The following is a 22300-nucleotide window of genomic DNA, read 5'->3' as shown; positions in this document are numbered from 1 at the left end:
ACTCCAATGGAGATGTTAACATTCACAGCCAACCAAACCCCCCCATCCCCTCTCCACCTCCTTAACCACGCCCCCCTCATGAAACCACACCTCCAGTCTATAAAACACAGAACATGGGAGAAAACGCTTCTAAATACCTAGCAGCACAGACAATGTTATTACCATGAAGAATTTTCCCTCCCTCCTCTGTCCCCTCTCCCCCTCTTCCTCCTTGTCATCCCCCTCTCAGTGGGCGTTCACCAGTCGACACACACAGATTGAATTAAACGTGCTTTGTCTCCATTTAATTTCCATTATGTGACCGGAGAACGGTGTCCATCATGTCCCTGCTACTGTAGAGTGCTACTGTAGAGTGCTACTGAGAGTAGCAGTGCTACTGAGGCTGTTATCATTAATGCTGTTAATACTGCTATTGATAACCAGTTCTGCCAGGGCAGCTGATTTAGTCAGAAGCATAAGGTTGTTTGGTTCAAAGGAATAGCAAATCTATTGTAAACATGCAATATGTGTATCCCCTTTTAAATACACATAATGTAGGACATACGTCTGTACATTTACACACACACTCAGTGTAGTATCATACATGGGAGACTGGCTCTGGTGCTGGCTCTGGTGCTGGCTCTGGTGTAGTTACTAAAACATTGCCACTGTGACCTGTAATTACCAGATTTGCCTACGGAGATGAGGAGGCCTGCTCCCTTTAATAACTGTTATTATCTTCTCCTTCTACTGTCTACCAGGACCTGCCACGCCAAAGAGAGAGGGAGAGAGAGAGCAGGCCCAGCTACAAAGGTAGAGGGAGAGGTGTCTGGTTAGAGAGGGTTGAATCTAGGTGAGAGGTGTCTGGTTAGAGAGGGTTGAATCTAGGTGAGAGGTGTCTGGTTAGAGAGGGTTGAATATAGGTGAGAGGTGTCTGGTTAGAGAGGGTTGAATCTAGGTGAGAGGTGTCTGGTTAGAGAGGGTTGAATCTAGGTGAGAGGTGTCTGGTTAGAGAGGGTTGAATCTAGGTGAGAGGTGTCTGGTTAGAGAGGGTTGAATCTAGGTGAGAGGTGTCTGGTTAGAGATGGTTGAATCTAGGTGAGAGGTGTCTGGTTAGAGAGGGTTGAATCTAGGTGAGAGGTGTCTGGTTAGAGAGGGTTGAATATAGGTGAGAGGTGTCTGGTTAGATAGGGTTGAATCTAGGTGAGAGGTGTCTGGTTAGAGAGGATTGAATCTAGGTGAGAGGTGTCTGGTTAGAGATGGTTGAATCTAGGTGAGAGGTGTCTGGTTAGAGAGGGTTGAATCTAGGTGAGAGGTGTCTGGTTAGAGAGGGTTGAATCTAGGTGAGAGGTGTCTGGTTAGAGAGGGTTGAATCTAGGTGAGAGGTAAACAAAATAATAGTGACCGGAGAGACTGAGTGAGTCGCTATGGGAACGCTGGGACTAAAGCCAAGGTGACTACACTACCAGGCTGGCTGCATTGACTGAGAGTGATTAGAGGTCTGAACCAGGCCTCCCCACAAAGACAGATCCCTCCACCAGCAGGCTAGTCTGTTAATGAGAGGAGACTCCTAAAGACACCAGCCAGCATAAATGATACACTGCCAGGAGCAAACAGCCCAGAGCCAAGAGGCAAGCCAGGCTCCTGGAGAAGATGAGTCACCACAGAGTCTCCGAACCCTGACAGGAGCACAGAGACCGGGCCAGACTTGGAACACAGTCTGATCAAAACTCCACAGACCTCAATATGTACTTTAGATACTTAAATACAGCTCATGTATATTATTATGTGTTTATTTTATTCAAACCCCTACATGTCTATGTGCCAAGGTGTGACAATACCACCAAGATGCCTCCAAGATCTAATTCTGGGAGTCACTGATTGGCGGAACTCACCGTCAGTGACCTCCAGCAGGGCCTTGGTGATGACAGAGCCAGCGATGTTGAGGGCCTGGCAGCTGTAGTAGCCCACGTCTGAGCGCTCTGCATCTGTGATAGTCAGGTCCCCCGTCTGGGAGACGGAGACGCGACTAGACGGCTGGGGGGGCTGGTAGGAGAAGAGCAGGTTCTAGAGGAGGGAGAGGAGAGAAGAAAGGACAGATATAGACAGAGAAGAGAGAAGACAGAGAAGAGATGAGACAGAACAGATATAGACAGAGAAGAGAGAAGACAGGCCAGATATAGACAGAGAAGAGAGAAGACAGGGAAGAGAGAAGACATGATAGATATAGACAGAGAAGAGAGAAGACAGAGAAGAGAGAAGACAGGACAGATATAGACAGAGAAGAGAGAAGACAGAGAAGAGAGAAGACAGAGAAGAGAGAAGACAGGACAGATATAGACAGAGAAGAGAGAAGACAGAGAAGAGAGAAGACAGGATAGATATAGACAGAGAAGAAAGAAGACAGAGAAGAGAGAAGACAGGATAGATATAGACAGAGAAGAAAGAAGACAGGCCAGATATAGACAGAGAAGAGAGAAGACAGAGAAGAGAGAAGACAGAGAAGAGAGAAGACAGGACAGATATAGACAGATAAGAGAGAAGACAGGATAGATATAGACAGAGAAGAGAGAAGACAGGCCAGATATAGACAGAGAAGAGAGAAGACAGAGAAGAGAGAAGACAGGATAGATAGACAGAGAAGAGAGAAGACAGGGAAGAGAGAAGACAGGATAGATATAGACAGAGAAGAGAGAAGACAGAGAAGAGAGAAGACAGGACAGATATAGACAGATAAGAGAGAAGAAAGGATAGATATAGACAGAGAAGAGAGAAGACAGGCCAGATATAGACAGAGAAGATAGAAGACAGAGAAGAGAGAAGACAGGATAGATATAGACAGAGAAGAGAGAAGACAGAGAAGAGAGAAGACAGGACACATATAGAGAAGCAGATCAGATAAAGACAGTAGGCTATGGAAGACCTGAAGGGTGATGGAATGGAACGGTCCAATTGAAGCATCAGTGTGAAGGTCAGTGAAGTTCACTGATTGTATGGCTGGTTTTATAGGTGCAATCATAAAATGTGTAAAGAGCATATGGGAATATCAAATAATAAAAGAATGAGGACAATGATTTACTACTTGGTTGTCTTTCTTTTTTGTTCCATAAGCATTCCTCAACATGTGCTCATGTTGGGTTCCTGGTGTACTGTAGGTCCCGCAGAGCCTCTCACCTGGCTGCCCTCTCTCTGCCAGAAGATAGCAGGTTGAGGGTTTCCTGTTGCCTCACATTGGAAGGTGACGGTCCTCCCCACCGCCACCACCTGGTTCCTGGGCCGCACCACAAACACAGGGGGCACTAGAGGACAGGCATGGGGACAGTTAGCTAACATACTGACACAGCATCGCATATCACATAACATCAGACAGAGATATCAGACATTACAATTAATATCCTGGTCTGGCTCATTTGAATGGAAAACAAAGGAATTTGAATGTTACAGTTATGGGCTCTGTATTCAAATGAGCTGTGGTTAAGGATTCAGGTTGTCTCTGTTTAGAGTAGACTTTTCTGGTTGCTCGTATGTGGACTGAAAGTCAGTCCAATCCATAATGCAGGCTGTGTATATATTAACAGTTTAATGAATAGAGAAAACAGGAATGTGGCCCCAAGTGGGTCTCTGCATTAGCATGGGCAAGGACACAGACCAATAATATTTACATGGACATGGGGGAGCATCCTGGACCAGGCCCAGCCATCTTAATGACAAACTGTTTCAGAGTGAAGTGCTGTGTTACCTCCCAACGTCACACACAGTGACACCGGGCCTCGCTTTGCTAATAGGCCTGTGTGGAGGGACACAGCCTGAATGCTGAGGGCCAGCATCCGTGTGAATTACACTTTCATCTCTGAGGACAGCAGGCACGTAACAGAATATTACTACGCCCCAAACATCTTAACGCTGAGACGGACCACGTAATACATCCATTAAAGAAATCTGCAGCCTGTCACTCCACATTCAGACACTCCACAGTTAAAATGGGATATTTGGGAAAGCATAAAGTAACACAACAAGGTGTAGAAAAATAATATAATGAAATGATTTGGTTTTACCTTGGATTACAGATTTTTACCCATTAATGTCCTTTTGTCACTGTTGCAAGTGACAAGTGAAACATGAGTGCTGATTGGTGGGTGGAGGGTGATGGGAGGAGGATGGAGGGGGGTGGTGCTGTGACAGCTTCCTGTCTCTGTCAGGGCGAATAGGTGACAGGTGACATTTCAACTTACCAGAAATAACTGGAAGGAAACAGAAAGACGACAGAACAACACACAAGGCCAGAGATGAATAAATAAATCATAAACAACACCATGAAATAAATGAACATGACACAAAGACAACAGATAAGAAAGGCAACAATAGGACGTTTCATGGGTCAAAATAATAATGGCATTGTCACTGAATGAATTTGAGAGATGGCATGTGGGGCCAGTCCAGTGGGAACTGAAGCACATTGGTGACTCATTACACCCAGACACTTTTCAACAGTACATCATGACATACATCATTACACCCAGACACTTTTCAACAGTACATCATGACGTACATCATTACACCCAGACACTTTTCAACAGTACATCATGATGTACATCATTACACCCAGATACTTTTCAACAGTACATCATGATGTACATCATGACACCCAGACACTTTTCAACAGTACATCATGACGTACATCATTACACCCAGATACTTTTCAACAGTACATCATGATGTACATCATTACACCCAGACACTTTTCAACAGTACATCATGATGTACATCATGACACCCAGACACGTTTCAACAGTACATCATGACGTACATCATTACACCCAGATACTTTTCAACAGTACATCATGATGTACATCATGACACCCAGACACTTTTCAACAGTACATCATGATGTACATCATGACACCCAGACACTTTTCAACAGTACATCATGATGTACATCATGACACCCAGACACTTTTCAACAGTACATCATGATGTACATCATGACACCCAGACACTTTTCAACAGTACATCATGATGTACATCATGACACCCAGACACTTTTCAACAGTACATCATGACGTACATCATGACACCCAGACACTTTTCAACAGTACATCATGATGTACATCATGACACCCAGACACTTTTCAACAGTACATCATGACGTACATCATGCCACCCAGACACTTTTCAACAGTACATCATGATGTACATCATGACACCCAGACACTTTTCAACAGTACATCATGATGTACATCATGACACCCAGACACTTTTCAACAGTACATCATGATGTACATCATGACACCCAGACACTTTTCAACAGTACATCATGATGTACATCATGACACCCAGACACTTTTCAACAGTACATCATGATGTACATCATGACACCCAGACACTTTTCAACAGTACATCATGACGTACATCATGACACCCAGACACTTTTCAACAGTACATCATGATGTACATCATGACACCCAGACACTTTTCAACAGTACATCATGACGTACATCATTACACCCAGATACTTTTCAACAGTACATCATGATGTACATCATGACACCCAGACACTTTTCAACAGTACATCATGACGTACATCATTACACCCAGATACTTTTCAACAGTACATCATGATGTACATCATGACACCCAGACACTTTTCAACAGTACATCATGATGTACATCATGACACCCAGACACTTTTCAACAGTACATCATGATGTACATCATGACACCCAGACACTTTTCAACAGTACATCATGATGTACATCATGACACCCAGACACTTTTCAACAGTACATCATGATGTACATCATGACACCCAGACACTTTTCAACAGTACATCATGATGTACATCATTACACCCAGACACTTTTCAACAGTACATCATGATGTACATCATTACACCCAGACACTTTTCAACAGTACATCATGATGTACATCATTACACCCAGACACTTTTCAACAGTACATCATGATGTACATCATGACACCCAGACACTTTTCAACAGTACATCATGACGTACATCATTACACCCAGATACTTTTCAACAGTACATCATGATGTACATCATGACACCCAGACACTTTTCAACAGTACATCATGACGTACATCATTACACCCAGATACTTTTCAACAGTACATCATGATGTACAGCATTACACCCAGACACTTTTCAACAGTACATCATGATGTACATCATTACACCCAGACACTTTTCAACAGTACATCATGACGTACATCATTACACCCAGATACTTTTCAACAGTACATCATGATGTACATCATTACACCCAGACACTTTTCAACAGTACATCATGACGTACATCATTACACCCAGACACTTTTCAACAGTACATCATGATGTACATCATTACACCCAGACACTTTTCAACAGTACATCATGATGTACATCATGACACCCAGACACTTTTCAACAGTACATCATGATGTACATCATGACACCCAGACACTTTTCAACAGTACATCATGATGTACATCATTACACCCAGATACTTTTCAACAGTACATCATGATGTACATCATTACACCCAGACACTTTTCAACAGTACATCATGACGTACATCATTACACCCAGACACTTTTCAACAGTACATCATGACGTACATCATTACACCCAGACACTTTTCAACAGTACATCATGATGTACATCATGACACCCAGACACTTTTCACATCAGTACATCATGACACCCAGACACTTTTCAACAGTACATCATGATTACACCCAGACACTTTTCAACAGTACATCATGACGTACATCATTACACCCAGACACTTTTCAACAGTACATCATGATGTACATCATTACACCCAGACACTTTTCAACAGTACATCATGACGTACATCATTACACCCAGACACTTTTCAACAGTACATCATGATGTACATCATTACACCCAGACACTTTTCAACAGTACATCATGATGTACATCATTACACCCAGACACTTTTCAACAGTACATCATGACGTACATCATGACACCCAGACACTTTTCAACAGTACATCATGACGTACATCATGACACCCAGACACTTTTCAACAGTACATCATGACGTACATCATGACACCCAGACACTTTTCAACAGTACATCATGATGTACATCATTACACCCAGACACTTTTCAACAGTACCCTCAGCCTGACGTTGTTCAAAGCGTCTGTGTTTACCCATGTCTCCTCAGGTGCATATATTAAAAAGAAACATGAACAACTAAACAAAAACATAATTTTAAGAAAAACAAAACAGATGTTGAAAAGTGTTTATTCTCCAACCAGGTTGAAGGAAGATGAAGGTGAGCCCCTCTCCTCTCCTCTCCTCTCCTCTCCTCTCCTCTCCTCTCCTCTCCTCTCCTCTCCTCTCCTCTCCTCCCTTGTCCCCTCCTTCTCCCCTCCCCATTCCTCACCTCTCCTCTCCTCTATCTCTTGACTAATGAGGTTTTAGAGTCTCCTGAGGGCCAGCAACATCGCACAGCCCCTCTCCAACCACGAAGGGTATAGCCTTGCATATGGACAACTATGCCATAAAAACACAAGGTGAATGTTAACTGTCACTCTCTGGCCATAAATCTTCCCCACCTTATCTAATCTGTCTGCCTCAAACGGCTCCCACAGAAACATAACGCTGTCACTCAGAGTAATGATCCTTCCCCACCTATCACATGCTGTAAAATGCAGATAATCCTTACTTCAAAAGGTTCCATAGGAAGAGGGTATCTGTGTGTCGGACCAAGGAGGAATCGCTGTATCTCACAAACACACGAGCACAAGCACTCGCATGCACACAACCACCCATACACCTACACAAGACCACATTCAGCACGCACACCCATAAAGATACACACCCTCACACTCACTCACCTCCATTGATATGTGTCTAAGCCTTTAATGAGGTAACCCTACCTCTACCATGCTGCTGTGATCACAGTGGTGGACCTGGAACCAGGGGGGAGAGGTCAGCTCTAAGCCTGTCTGGGTCACAACTGTGTGGGGGATAGGAAGCCATGCAGTGCTAGGGCGTGTGTGTGTTTGTGTGTGTCAGGCTCTATCTGTGTTGTGATCAGAGGGAGTTGGGGGGAGGGGACCAGAGAGCAGTGTAGCCCCCTGCCCACTGGAGGGTCTGTTGTGTGCCAGGAACCCGTGTAGAGTGGTTCATAGGGATTGGAGAGTAGGCCTGCTGCTGTTCATAGGGCTCATATTAGCGCTGGGAGAGAAATACATGCTAAGTCTGATTAATAGGAGCTCCCACTAGGAGGACTGTGTGTGTGTTAGAGTGTGTGTAGGTCTGTAAACGCTCATTCACTGGCTACTTAGGCCTGCCCTGATACTCCACAACAAGCCCATAAGCAGGCTCTATGTGCATTGGCATGCTGTAACCATCACAAGGCTGTTTGTGATTATTATGGAAAACATAAAGGAATCCTTCTATTTGGTTACATTTGTAACATGATTAAGATTGATATGATGTTGATATTTATAGGAGAAAAAAAGATTCCTGACTGTGTGGTCTGGTAGAGACAATGAGAGTATTGACTGTGTGGTCTGGTAGAATGAGACAGTGAGAGTATTGACTGTGTGGTCTGGTAGAAAGAGACAGTGAGAGTATTGACTGTGTGGTCTGGTAGAGAGAGACAGTGAGAGTATTGACTGTGTGGTCTGGTAGAGAGAGTCAGTGAGAGTATTGACTGTGTGGTCTGGTAGAGAGAGACAGTGAGAGTATTGACTGTGTGGTCTGGTAGAAAGAGACAGTGAGAGTATTGACTGTGTGGTCTGGTAGAAAGAGACAGTGAGAGTATTGACTGTGTGGTCTGGTAGAGAGAGACAGTGAGAGTATTGACTGTGTGGTCTGGTAGAAAGAGACAGTGAGAGTATTGACTGTGTGGTCTGGTAGAGAGAGTCAGTGAGAGTATTGACTGTGTGGTCTGGTAGAGAGACAGTGAGAGTATTGACTGTGTGGTCTGGTAGAGAGAGACAGTGAGAGTATTGACTGTGTGGTCTGGTAGAGAGAGACAGTGAGAGTATTGACTGTGTGGTCTGGTAGAGAGACAGTGAGAGTATTGACTGTGTGGTCTGGTGAGAGTATTGACTGTGTGGTCTGGTAGAGAGAGTCTGAGTATTGAGAGTAGAGAGAGACAGTGAGAGTATTATTGAGAGTATTGACTGTGTGGCCTGGTAGAGAGAGTCAGTGAGAGTATTGACTGTGTGGTCTGGTAGAATGAGACAGTGAGAGTATTGACTGTGTGGTCTGGTAGAAAGAGACAGTGAGAGTATTGACTGTGTGGTCTGGTAGAGAGAGACAGTGAGAGTATTGACTGTGTGGTCTGGTAGAGAGAGTCAGTGAGAGTATTGACTGTGTGGTCTGGTAGAGAGAGACAGTGAGAGTATTGACTGTGTGGTCTGGTAGAAAGAGACAGTGAGAGTATTGACTGTGTGGTCTGGTAGAGAGAGACAGTGAGAGTATTGACTGTGTGGTCTGGTCAGTGAGAGTATTGACTGTGTGGTCTGGTAGAGAGAGACAGTGAGAGTATTGACTGTGTGGTCTGGTAGAGAGAGTCAGTGAGAGTATTGACTGTGTGGTCTGGTAGAGAGACTGGTATTGAGAGAGAGTCAGTGAGAGTATTGAGTGAGAGTATTGACTGTGTGGTCTGGTAGAGAGACAGTGAGAGTATTGACTGTGTGGTCTGGTAGAGAGAGTCAGTGAGAGTATTGACTGTGTGGTCTGGTAGAGAGAGTCAGTGAGAGTATTGACTGTGTGGTCTGGTAGAGAGAGACAGTGAGAGTATTGACTGTGTGGTCTGGTAGAGAGAGACAGTGAGAGTATTGACTGTGTGGCCTGGTAGAGAGAGTCAGTGAGAGTATTGACTGTGTGGTCTGGTAGAGAGAGTCAGTGAGAGTATTGACTGTGTGGTCTGGTAGAGAGAGTCAGTGAGAGTATTGACTGTGTGGTCTGGTAGAGAGAGACAGTGAGAGTATTGACTGTGTGGTCTGGTAGAGAGAGACAGTGAGAGTATTGACTGTGTGGTCTGGTAGAGAGAGTCAGTGAGAGTATTGACTGTGTGGTCTGGCCTCTAACAGCTTGTTATGGGTCTACAGTATATCATCATCCTGCTTACTTTATTCATATGAGAACAGCTGATTAAGAGAAGGCTATGCTGTGCACATTGTAGTGGGTGTATGATGTAGGTTCCCCTTGCTAACTCTCTCTGGTAGTTTAGGCAACACTTCTCCCATTCCAGTCCCTTTCCATGGGTTGTTAGTAAAGCCACTCTTGGGGCTTCCATTCCATTCAAGTCCTTTTCACAAATAAATCACAACTAATGGCAAAATGACCAGCGAAGAGAAGCCCACTGGTCCTCTGCATTGTTTTACCAGTGATACTAGAATACAGTATTCCCATTCTAATGGTGAATATCCCCATATCCCCATGTAGTTTCCTTAACAAAACACAAACACCACCACAGAACCATAATGTCTATATCTGATATCTCAGTACTGAATGACTAAAGCTACACATTCTCATCTGGTGTAGATGAATGATTTTACAATGAAACAGTAAATCTAACCAAGCCCATGGCCTGGCCATTTATGTGTTTCTTACATCAATAAATGGAATATTTGACTTGACATGTTTATATGTCCAGAGGAGGTGTAACAGACAGGCAAACACGTGTGTAAAACAATAATTCACTGATGAAGTTAGTAATGAGAGCAGAGCAGTGAGAAAGATAAATATCTCTGGGCGCCACGGCACAATGCTGACATTGTTCACTGAGGATCTGGCCATGAGAGGTGTGAAGAACAAAACCTCTGTCTGTCCATTCTGGAATGAATGGGCCAAACGAACCAGCACATAACTCTTAAGATTTCACTTTAGAGTCGTGATAAATTATTTAAACACTTTCGATTCAAGCAAAAACGATTAAAATGAATATACTGTTCACATAACATACGGTAATCACAAAAATATTGAATCATGTTTCATGCTACATGCTTCAGTACCCTCATCTGGGAGTTACTGGCAGAGCATTGAATTATCAGAACATTTACATGAATTCCACAGAAGCAGACAATCTGATTTACTCCAGTGTAGCACACCGTCTGAGCCAACCATTCACTACCACTGAAATCACAGTAAACCAGAGGCAACTGTCTAAGAAATCTTACGCAATGCATCAGCAACCTTCCTATCCTGACTGTGTTACTTGTGCCTTAACCTCTTGAACCTCTGGGGGCAGTATTTCATTTTTGGATGAAAAACGTTCCCGTTTTAAAAAAGATATTTTGTCACGAAAAGATGCTCGACTATGCATATAATTGACAGCTTTGGAAAGAAAACACTCTGAAGTTTCCAAAACTGCAAAGATATTGTCTATGAGTGCCACATAACTAATGCTACAGGCGAAACCAAGATGAAATTTCATACAGGAAGTGAGCCAGATTTTTGAGGCGCTGTGTTCCAATGTCTCCTTATATGGCTGTGATTGCGCAAGGAATGAGCCTACACTTTCTGTCGTTTCCCCAAGGTGTTTGCAGCATTGTGACGTATTTGTAGGCATATCATTGGAAAATTGACCATAAGAGACTACATTTACCAGGTGTCCGATCGGTGTCCTCCGTCGAAACTATTGCGTAATCTCCAGGTGCGTGCATTTTTCCATTTTGAACAGAGGAGAAACCAAACTGCCACGAGTGATTTATCATCGAATAGATATGTGAAAAACACCTTGAGGATTGATTCTAAACAACGTTTGCCATGTTTCTGTCGATATTATGGAGTTCATTTGGACTGAATGACTGAATCTTCTGGGTTTTTTCTTAGCCAAACGTGATGAACAAAACGGAGCGATTTCTCCTACACAAATAATCTTTTTGGAAAAACTGAACATTTGCTATCTAACTGAGTCTCCTCATTGAAAACATCCGAAGTTCTTCAAAGGTAAATGATTTTATTTGAATGCTTTTCTTGTTTTTGTGAAAATGTTGCCTGCTGAATGCTAGGCTTAATGCTATGCTAGCTATCAATACTCTTACACAAATGCTTGTTTAGCTATGGTTGAAAAGCATTTTTTGAAAATCTGAGATGACAGGGTTGTTAACAAAAGGCTAAGCTTGTGAGCCAATATATTTATTTCATTTCATTTGCGATTTTCATGAATAGTTAACGTTGCGTTATGGTAATGAGCTTGAGGCTATAATTACGCTCCCGGATACGGGATTGCTCGTCGCAACAGGTTAATCTATCCCTTTGTGTTTCTTCCCCCCAGCTTGTGGTCCTCAGTGATCTGATGGGACACACATGATTCTAGAATCGATAACACGTATGACAGATCAGACATTCCATGTGCTAGCTCTCCTGACAAGCATCAGGCCGGTTGCAAATACGACATGACGAAATCTGCCACTGTTCTGCTTCTCTTTTTTCTCTCTCTTTCATTTGCCATCTACTCCTGTCTTGCCCTATTCAGACATACAATTACCCAGCTTTTCATTCCTTAAGCTTGCCCATGTCCTGCAATTAGGAGCATACAATTTCCTGGCTTGGACGGTGGCCTGCTTGTCTTTAACTAGCTATCCTCTCTCCTTCCCTCCATCAGTGTCCAGGCCCTCCCTGGTCTCTCTGCCATCCGAGCTGGCCTCACCATTTCCCTGGCCAGGCTAACTGGAGATCAGAGATCAGTGCCAGAGGCTTGGTATGGAGAGCTAAGGCTAAGGTTTTTTATATTTTTATATATACGGTCTAGAGTTTTCCTGAAGGTATTATATGGTAGGGAAGAAGTGGCTGTATGGAGGACTTCACCGAGAGGTCAGAAAGGGCTTGGTAAAATGAGGACCGGGCTTGATAAAATGAGGCTTTGATCCTATCGGTACAAACAAACCACAGTCGCACATCTGTTGATTTCATTACTTTTTTTGTGAGATACCTTACCTCATCCTGCATGCCTCCTCTAATACAGGGTCTTACCTCATCCTGCATGCCTCCTCTAATACAGGGTCTTACCTCATCCTGCATGCCTCCTCTAATACAGGGTCTTACCTCATCCTGCATGCCTCCTCTAATACAGGGTCTTACCTCATCCTGCATGCCTCCTCTAATACAGGGTCTAACCTCATCCTGCATGCCTCCTCTAATACAGGGTCTAACCTCATCCTGCATGCCTCCTCTAATACAGGGTCTAACCTCATCCTGCGTGCTTCCTCTAATACAGGGTCTACTACAGGCTCTTACCTCATCCTGCATGCCTCCTCTAATACAGGGTCTAACCTCATCCTGCATGCCTCCTCTAATACAGGGTCTAACCTCATCCTGCATGCCTCCTCTAATACAGGATCTAACCTCATCCTGCATGCCTCCTCTAATACAGGGTCTTACCTCATCCTGCATGCCTCCTCTAATACAGGGTCTAACCTCATCCTGCATGCCTCCTCTAATACAGGGTCTTACCTCATCCTGCATGCCTCCTCTCATACAGGGTCTTACCTCATCCTGCATGCCTCCTCTAATACAGGGTCTAACCTCATCCTGCATGCCTCCTCTCATACAGGGTCTTACCTCATCCTGCATGCCTCCTCTAATACAGGGTCTAACCTCATCCTGCATGCCTCCTCTCATACAGGGTCTTACCTCATCCTGCATGCCTCCTCTAATACAGGGTCTTACCTCATCCTGCATGCCTCCTCTAATACAGGGTCTTACCTCATCCTGCATGCCTCCTCTAATACAGGGTCTAACCTCATCCTGCATGCCTCCTCTAATACAGGGTCTTACCTCATCCTGCATGCCTCCTCTCATACAGGGTCTTACCTCATCCTGCATGCCTCCTCTAATACAGGGTCTTACCTCATCCTGCATGCCTCCTCTAATACAGGGTCTAACCTCATCCTGCATGCTTCCTCTAATACAGGGTCTAACCTCATCCTGCATGCCTCCTCTAATACAGGGTCTAACCTCATCCTGCATGCTTCCTCTAATACAGGGTCTTACCTCATCCTGCATGCCTCCTCTAATACAGGGTCTTACCTCATCCTGCATGCCTCCTCTAATACAGGGTCTTACCTCATCCTGCATGCCTCCTCTAATACAGGGTCTAACCTCATCCTGCATGCCTCCTCTAATACAGGGTCTTACCTCATCCTGCATGCCTCCTCTAATACAGGGTCTTACCTCATCCTGCATGCCTCCTCTAATACAGGGTCTTACCTCATCCTGCATGCCTCCTCTAATACAGGGTCTTACCTCATCCTGCATGCCTCCACTAATACAGGGTCTAACCTCATCCTGCATGCCTCCTCTAATACAGGATCTTACCTCATCCTGCATGCCTCCTCTAACACAGGGTCTAACCTCATCCTGCATGCTTCCTCTAATACAAGGTCAAACCTCATCCTGCATGCCTCCTCTAATACAGGCTCTTACCTCATCCTGCATGCCTCCTCTAATACAGGCTCTTACCTCATCCTGCGTGCTTCCTCTAATACAGACTCTTACCTCATCCTGCATGCCTCCTCTAATACAGGGTCTTACCTCATCCTGCATGCCTCCTCTAATACAGGGTCTTACCTCATCCTGCATGCCTCCTCTAATACAGGGTCTTACCTCATCCTGCATGCCTCCTCTGATACAGGGTCTAACCTCATCCTGCATGCTTCCTCTAATACAGGGTCTAACCTCATCCTGCATGCCTCCTCTAATACAGGGTCTTACCTCATCCTGCATGCCTCCTCTAATACAGGCTCTTACCTCATCCTGCATGCCTCCTCTAATACAGGCTCTTACCTCATCCTGCATGCCTCCTCTAATACAGGGTCTTACCTCATCCTGCATGCCTCCTCTCATACAGGGTCTTACCTCATCCTGCATGCCTCCTCTAATACAGGGTCTAACCTCATCCTGCATGCCTCCTCTAATACAGGGTCTTACCTCATCCTGCATGCCTCCTCTAATACAGGGTCTAACCTCATCCTGCATGCCTCCTCTCATACAGGGTCTTACCTCATCCTGCATGCCTCCTCTAATACAGGGTCTTACCTCATCCTGCATGCCTCCTCTAATACAGGGTCTTACCTCATCCTGCATGCCTCCTCTAATACAGGGTCTAACCTCATCCTGCATGCCTCCTCTAATACAGGGTCTTACCTCATCCTGCATGCCTCCTCTCATACAGGGTCTTACCTCATCCTGCATGCCTCCTCTAATACAGGGTCTTACCTCATCCTGCATGCCTCCTCTAATACAGGGTCTAACCTCATCCTGCATGCTTCCTCTAATACAGGGTCTAACCTCATCCTGCATGCCTCCTCTAATACAGGGTCTAACCTCATCCTGCATGCTTCCTCTAATACAGGGTCTTACCTCATCCTGCATGCCTCCTCTAATACAGGGTCTTACCTCATCCTGCATGCCTCCTCTAATACAGGGTCTTACCTCATCCTGCATGCCTCCTCTAATACAGGGTCTAACCTCATCCTGCATGCCTCCTCTAATACAGGGTCTTACCTCATCCTGCATGCCTCCTCTAATACAGGGTCTTACCTCATCCTGCATGCCTCCTCTAATACAGGGTCTAACCTCATCCTGCATGCCTCCTCTAATACAGGGTCTTACCTCATCCCTGCATGCTCATCCTCTAATACAGGGTCTAACCTCATCCTGCATGCCTCCTCTAATACAGGGTCTTACCTCATCCTGCATGCCTCCTCTAACACAGGGTCTAACCTCATCCTGCATGCTTCCTCTAATACAGGGTCAAACCTCATCCTGCATGCCTCCTCTAATACAGGCTCTTACCTCATCCTGCATGCCTCCTCTAATACAGGCTCTTACCTCATCCTGCATGCTTCCTCTAATACAGACTCTTACCTCATCCTGCATGCCTCCTCTAATACAGGGTCTTACCTCATCCTGCATGCCTCCTCTAATACAGGGTCTTACCTCATCCTGCATGCCTCCTCTAATACAGGGTCTTACCTCATCCTGCATGCCTCCTCTGATACAGGGTCTAACCTCATCCTGCATGCTTCCTCTAATACAGGGTCTAACCTCATCCTGCATGCCTCCTCTAATACAGGGTCTTACCTCATCCTGCATGCCTCCTCTAATACAGGCTCTTACCTCATCCTGCATGCCTCCTCTAATACAGGCTCTTACCTCATCCTGCATGCCTCCTCTAATACAGGGCATGCTTCCTCTAATACAGGGTTACCTCATCCTGCATGCCTCCTCTAATACAGGCTCTTACCTCATCCTGCATGCCTCCTCTAATACAGGGTCTTACCTCATCCTGCATGCCTCCTCTAATACAGGGTCTAACCTCATCCTGCATGCCTCCTCTAATACAGGGTCTTACCTCATCCTGCATGCCTCCTCTAATACAGGCTCTTACCTCATCCTGCATGCCTCCTCTAATACATGTATAGCATGTGAGATAAGATGCTGCTTATGAGGTCATACAGAATAGAAGGGTCAAATTCAAATGTCCAGTTTCTTCATAGCGCTCATGTATTCATGCTGGGAATACAATGTTATACATCTGACCTCACCATACAAACATCCCCCCCACACACACACCCTCCACCCCTATCTACTTCATCCAGCCTCAATTCCCATCTTGTTCTGTTCCAGTGTTGAGTCACTTAAACCCCTTAATTATACACCTCCCCACCCTCCTTACCCCCTCCTTACCTCCTTCCCCCATCCCCTGTGCACTGAACCACCTTCTATCCCCTACCCCCTTTCCTCCTCCTCCCCTGCACCCCAATATTCCCATTACCTTGTTGTTAAATGACCCCAGTGTTTCCCCTGGGTTTAGGGTTGGGGGGATCCAGGCCCCCTTGTTCTACTGAATGACTCCTTTCTGAGTGTTCACACTCTGTGACCAGCTGCTTTCTGTTCTCACTGTGTTAGTAGGATGTACAATGGAGAGAAACACACAGAGGCTTCCCACAGGCCTACCACTGATACAGCATATCTTAAACATTACCAGAGAGCTGCCTCTAAAGGAATGTCCTCGCTCCTATGGGTGCCGCACATGGAATTGATTATCATTGAGCTCCCATGTGTAAAGTGTAAGAGGATCTATGGACTTTCAGATGGCCTTTATTAGAAATCAATCAGCTAATTGAGAGAGAACGGGTGAAAGTAATAACCTTTCAGGCTCCAGTGTATAAAAGCAGTGCGGTTGAGCTAAATGACATCTAAGGTGCTAAAACTCCCTGTAACCAATACAACTAGAGAGACTGAAACATGTGGAACAATCAATATACCTTTCAGCAATAGAGGCTCAACAACAGGGCTAAGTACTGTAACAATGTACAATATTTAGATAGCTGGTGCATTGGCCTCTCCTTGGTAAACATGTACAGCAGATTTAGCCAAACTCGGTCCTCAGGACCCCAAGTCGTCCACGTTTTGGTTTTTGCCCTAGCACTACACAGCTGATTCAAATAAACAATTAATCATCAAGCTTTGATCATTTGAATCAGCTGTGTAGTGTTTGGGCAAAAAACTAAACGTGCACCTCTTGGGGTCCCGAGGACCAAGTTTGGGAAATGCTGATGTAAAGTATTTTACTAGAGTAAGTAACATAGTTGTGTGATCTTACCGTGGACGGTGAGGGTGGCCGACGCCTCCGCCCTGCCCACCATGTTCTCTGCCACGCAGGTGTAAGAACCCATGTCTGCAGAGGTCAGACGACGGATCTTCAGGGTGTGGTCCTCACGGATCTCATATCTGGAATACACACAGGTAGTCGGTCAAACGCACGCACGCACGCACGCGCACACACACACACACACACACACACACACACACACACACACACACACACACACACACACACACACACACACACACACACACACACACACACACACACACACACACACACGCACACACACCTTACTGTAAAGGCACACATGCTGATCATCAGACAGACAAAAGGGAGTGAGGGATGAAATAGAGCGATATAGGGATTGTGCTGTAATAAAGGTGGCCAGAAGATGAGTCATACAGTACAGTACCTTCCCTTGGGCAGCTCTCCGTCCTCTTTCCTCCAGCGGACGGTGGGAACCGGGTCGCCCCGGGCCTCACACCTGAACTCCACGCTCTGGTCCACCAGCACCACCTGGCTGCCGGGACGCTTCACAAAGCTGGGTCGCTCTGCAGAGAGAGATGTCATAGCACGGAACTATTCAGTACTTGGTCTACAGTATGTCAGTACACTGTATCTGCAGTTATACAGGATAGTATAGCATAGTATAGTATAATATACAGTGCCCTCTTGAATTGTTGGTGCTCTTGGTAAATATGAACTAAAAAGGCTGTGAAAAAATGTCAGTTGTTGATCAGCTTGACCTCACATTAAAAATATCATATGCATCTAACCTTTTAATTGAGTTAAAATTGTTCAAAGAAAAAAGAAATAACAACAAGAAATGTTTTTTTGTTTTTTTCAGAAACATGAGTGCCACAATTACTGGCACCCCTAGAAATTATGATGAACAAAACAATCCAATTAATGTGTATTACGATTAAGATTTCTGTGAACTCTTAAGTGGTCCAGCCATGACTTCCTGTTTCACTGGGGGTATAAATATGAGGTGACACACAGGCTAAACCCCCTTATTCATCCATCAACATGGGAAAGGCCAGACAACACACAAACGAAATGAGACAGTATGGTGGTGGACCTGTGAAGTATGGCGGTGGACCTGTGAAGTATGGTGGTGGACCTGTGAAGTATGGTGGTGGACCTGTGAAGTATGGCGGTGGACCTGTGAAGTATGGTGGTAGACCTGTGAAGTATGATGGTAGACCTGTGAAGTATGGCGGTGGATCTGTGAAGTATGGTGGTGGATCTGTGAAGTATGGTGGTGGATCTGTGAAGTATGGCGGTGGACCTGTGAAGTATGGCGGTGGATCTGTGAAGTATGGCGGTGGACCTGTGAAATACGGTGGTGGACCTGTGAAGTATGGTGGTGGATCTGTGAAGTATGGTGGTGGATCTGTGAAGTATGGTGGTGGATCTGTGAAGTATGGTGGTGGACCTGTGATGTATGGCGGTGGACCTGTGAAGTATGGTGGTGGATCTGTGAAGTATGGTGGTGGATCTGTGAAGTATGGTGGTGGATCTGTGAAGTATGGCGGTGGACCTGTGAAGTATGGCGGTGGGCCTGTGAAGCATGGTGGTGGATCTGTGAAGTATGGTGGTGGATCTGTGAAGTATGGCGGTGGACCTGTGAAGTATGGTGGTGGATCTGTGAAGTATGGTGGTGGATCTGTGAAGTATGGTGGTGGACTTGTGAAGTATGGTGGTGGACTTGTGAAGTATGGTGGTGGACTTGTGAAGTATGGTGGTGGACCTGTGAAGTATGGTGGTGGATCTGTGAAGTATGGTGGTGGACTTGTGAAGTATGGTGGTGGATCTGTGATGTTGCGGTGCTGTTTTACTTCCAAAGGCCCTGGGAACATTGTTAGGATACATGGAATCATGGACTTCATCAATAACCAGGAGATTTTATGCCAAAACTGGTTCGTTGTTGGATCATCTGGCAGGACAATGATCCAAAGCACTCCCCCAAATCCACACAAAACATTTTTTCAGTGACTATAGAATCAAGCTTTTGCAATGGTCATCCCAGTCCCCAAAACACCATTGAAAAGCTGTGGGGTGAATTCTGGAGAGTTTATGTATGGAGGAATGGTCTCAACTCCCTTCATTTGCTCTCCCCCCTCATCAAGCATTATAGGAGACGGCTCAGAGCAGTTATCGAGGTAATAGGAGGGTGTGTTCTCCCACCTCATCAAACATTATAGGAGCCGACTCAGAACTGTTATCTAGGTGATATGAGGGTGTGTTCTCCCACCTCATCACACATTATAGGAGCCGACTCAGAACTGTTATCTAGGTGATAGGAGGGTGTGTTCTCCCACCTCATCAAACATTATAGGAGCCGACTCAGAACTGTTATCTAGGTGATAGGAGGGTGTGTTCTCCCACCTCATCAAACATTATAGGAGCCGACTCAGAACTGTTATCTAGGTGATAGGAGGGTGTGTTCTCCCACCTCATCACACATTATAGGAGACGACTCAGAACTGTTATCTAGGTGAAAGGGTGTGTTCTCCCACCTCATCAAACATTATAGGAGAACTCAGAGCTGTTACCTAGGTGATAGGAGGGTGTGTTCTCCCACCTCATCAAACATTATAGGAGCCGACTCAGAACTGTTATCTAGGTGATAGGAGGGTGTGTTCTCCCACCTCATCAAACATTATAGGAGCCGACTCAGAACTGTTATCTAGGTGATAGGAGGGTGTGTTCTCCCACCTCATCAAACATTATAGGAGCCGACTCAGAACTGTTATCTAGGTGATAGGAGGGTGTGTTCTCCCACCTCATCAAACATTATAGGAGACGACTCAGAGCTGTTATCTAGGTGATAGGAGGGTGTGTTCTCCCACCTCATCAAACATTATAGGAGCCGACTCAGAACTGTTATCTAGGTGATAGGAGGGTGTGTTCTCCCACCTCATCAAACATTATAGGAGACGACTCAGAGCTGTTATCTAGGTGATAGGAGGGTGTGTTCTCCCACCTCATCAAACATTATAGGAGCCGACTCAGAACTGTTATCTAGGTGATAGGAGGGTGTGTTCTCCCACCTCATCAATCATTATAGGAGACGACTCAGAGCTGTTATCTAGGTGATAGGAGGGTGTGTTCTCCCATCTCAAACATTACAGGAGACGACTCAGAGCTGTTATCTAGGTGATAGGAGGGTGTGTTCTCCCACCTCATCAATCATTATAGGAGACGACTCAGAGCTGTTATCTTGGCAAAGGGAGGATGCACAAAGTACTAAATGAAGGGTTGCCAATCATTGTGAAACATGTTTTTGAAAATAATATATATTTCTTGATGACAATTATTTTTCTTTTGAACAATTTTATTCAATTAAAGGTTAAATTCATATGTTATTTTGAGTGTAATATCAAGCTGATAAACATCAATGACATTTTTTCACAGCCTTTTTTTGTTCAGATGTACCTAGGATGCCAATAATTTAGGAGGGCACTGTAGTAAAGTTAAGCATCGTATATTATAGCCGGAGTATATCAAATATTAAGAACACGTTCCTAATATTGAGTTGCACCCCATGTTGACTCCAATGCTTCCCACAGTTGTGTCAAGTTGGCTGGATGTCCTTTAGGTGGTGGACCATTCTTGATACACACAAGAAACTGTTGAGCGTGAAAAATCCAGCATCGTTGCAGTTTTGACACAAACCGGTGCGCCTGGCACCTACTACCATACCCCGTTCAAAGGCACTTACATTTTTTTGTCTTGTCCATTCACCCTCTGAATGGCTCACATACACAATCCATGTCTCAGTTATCTAAAAATCCATCTTTAACCTGTCTCCTCTCCTTCATCTTTAACCTGTCTCCTCTCCTTCATCTTTAACCTGTCTCCTCTCCATCTTTAACCTGTCTCCTCTCCTTCATCTTTAACCTGTCTCCTCTCCATCTTTAACCTGTCTCCTCTCCATCTTTAACCTGTCTCCTCTCCATCTTTAACCTGTCTCCTCTCCATCTTTAACCTGTCTCCTCTCCATCTTTAACCTGTCTCCTCTCTTCATCTTTAACCTGTCTCCTCTCTTCATCTTTAACCTGTCTCCTCTCCATCTTTAACCTGTCTCCTCTCCATCATCTTTAACCTGTCTCCTCTCCTTCATCTTTAACCTGTCTCCTCTCCATCTTTAACCTGTCTCCTCTCCATCTTTAACCTGTCTCCTCTCCTTCATCTTTAACCTGTCTCCTCTCCATCTTTAACCTGTCTCCTCTCCATCTTTAACCTGTCTCCTCTCCATCTTTAACCTGTCTCCTCTCCATCTTTAACCTGTCTCCTCTCCATCTTTAACCTGTCTCCTCTCCATCTTTAACCTGTCTCCTCTCCATCTTTAACCTGTCTCCTCTCCATCTTTAACCTGTCTCCTCTCCATCTTTAACCTGTCTCCTCTCCATCTTTAACCTGTCTCCTCTCCATCTTTAACCTGTCTCCTCTCCATCTTTAACCTGTCTCCTCTCCATCTTTAATCTGTCTCCTCCCCTTCATCTACTCTGATTCAAGTGGATTTAACAAGTGACATCAATAAGGGATCATAGTTTCACCTGCATTCACCTGATCAGTCTATGTCATGGAAAGAGCAGGTATTCTTAATGTATTGTATACTCAATGTAGTATAGTATAGCTTAACATAGCATAGCATAGTATAGCATAGTACAGCATAGCATAGTATAACATTGTATAGTATAGC

General features: G+C 44.9%; 1 protein-coding gene across 3 annotated transcripts in view; it reads right to left on the bottom strand.

Moving 5' to 3' along the window:
* robo1 (roundabout, axon guidance receptor, homolog 1 (Drosophila)) overlaps positions 1–22300 on the bottom strand; it is a 476268-nt gene that overhangs the window by 104789 nt on the left and 349179 nt on the right. For all 3 annotated transcript variants that reach the window (XM_052467998.1, XM_052467999.1, XM_052468000.1), the window contains 4 exons: positions 18002–18140; positions 17584–17711; positions 3154–3278; positions 1875–2046 (listed from right to left, as the gene is read on the bottom strand). In XM_052467998.1, the coding sequence (XP_052323958.1) occupies positions 1875–2046; positions 3154–3278; positions 17584–17711; positions 18002–18140 (564 nt within the window). The remainder of the gene's footprint in view (positions 1–1874; positions 2047–3153; positions 3279–17583; positions 17712–18001; positions 18141–22300) is intronic.

Source organism: Oncorhynchus keta, chromosome 18 (assembly GCF_023373465.1).
Source record: "Oncorhynchus keta strain PuntledgeMale-10-30-2019 chromosome 18, Oket_V2, whole genome shotgun sequence".
Classification (NCBI taxonomy): Eukaryota; Metazoa; Chordata; class Actinopteri; order Salmoniformes; family Salmonidae; genus Oncorhynchus; species Oncorhynchus keta.
This window is presented reverse-complemented; position numbering and strand designations above follow the sequence as displayed.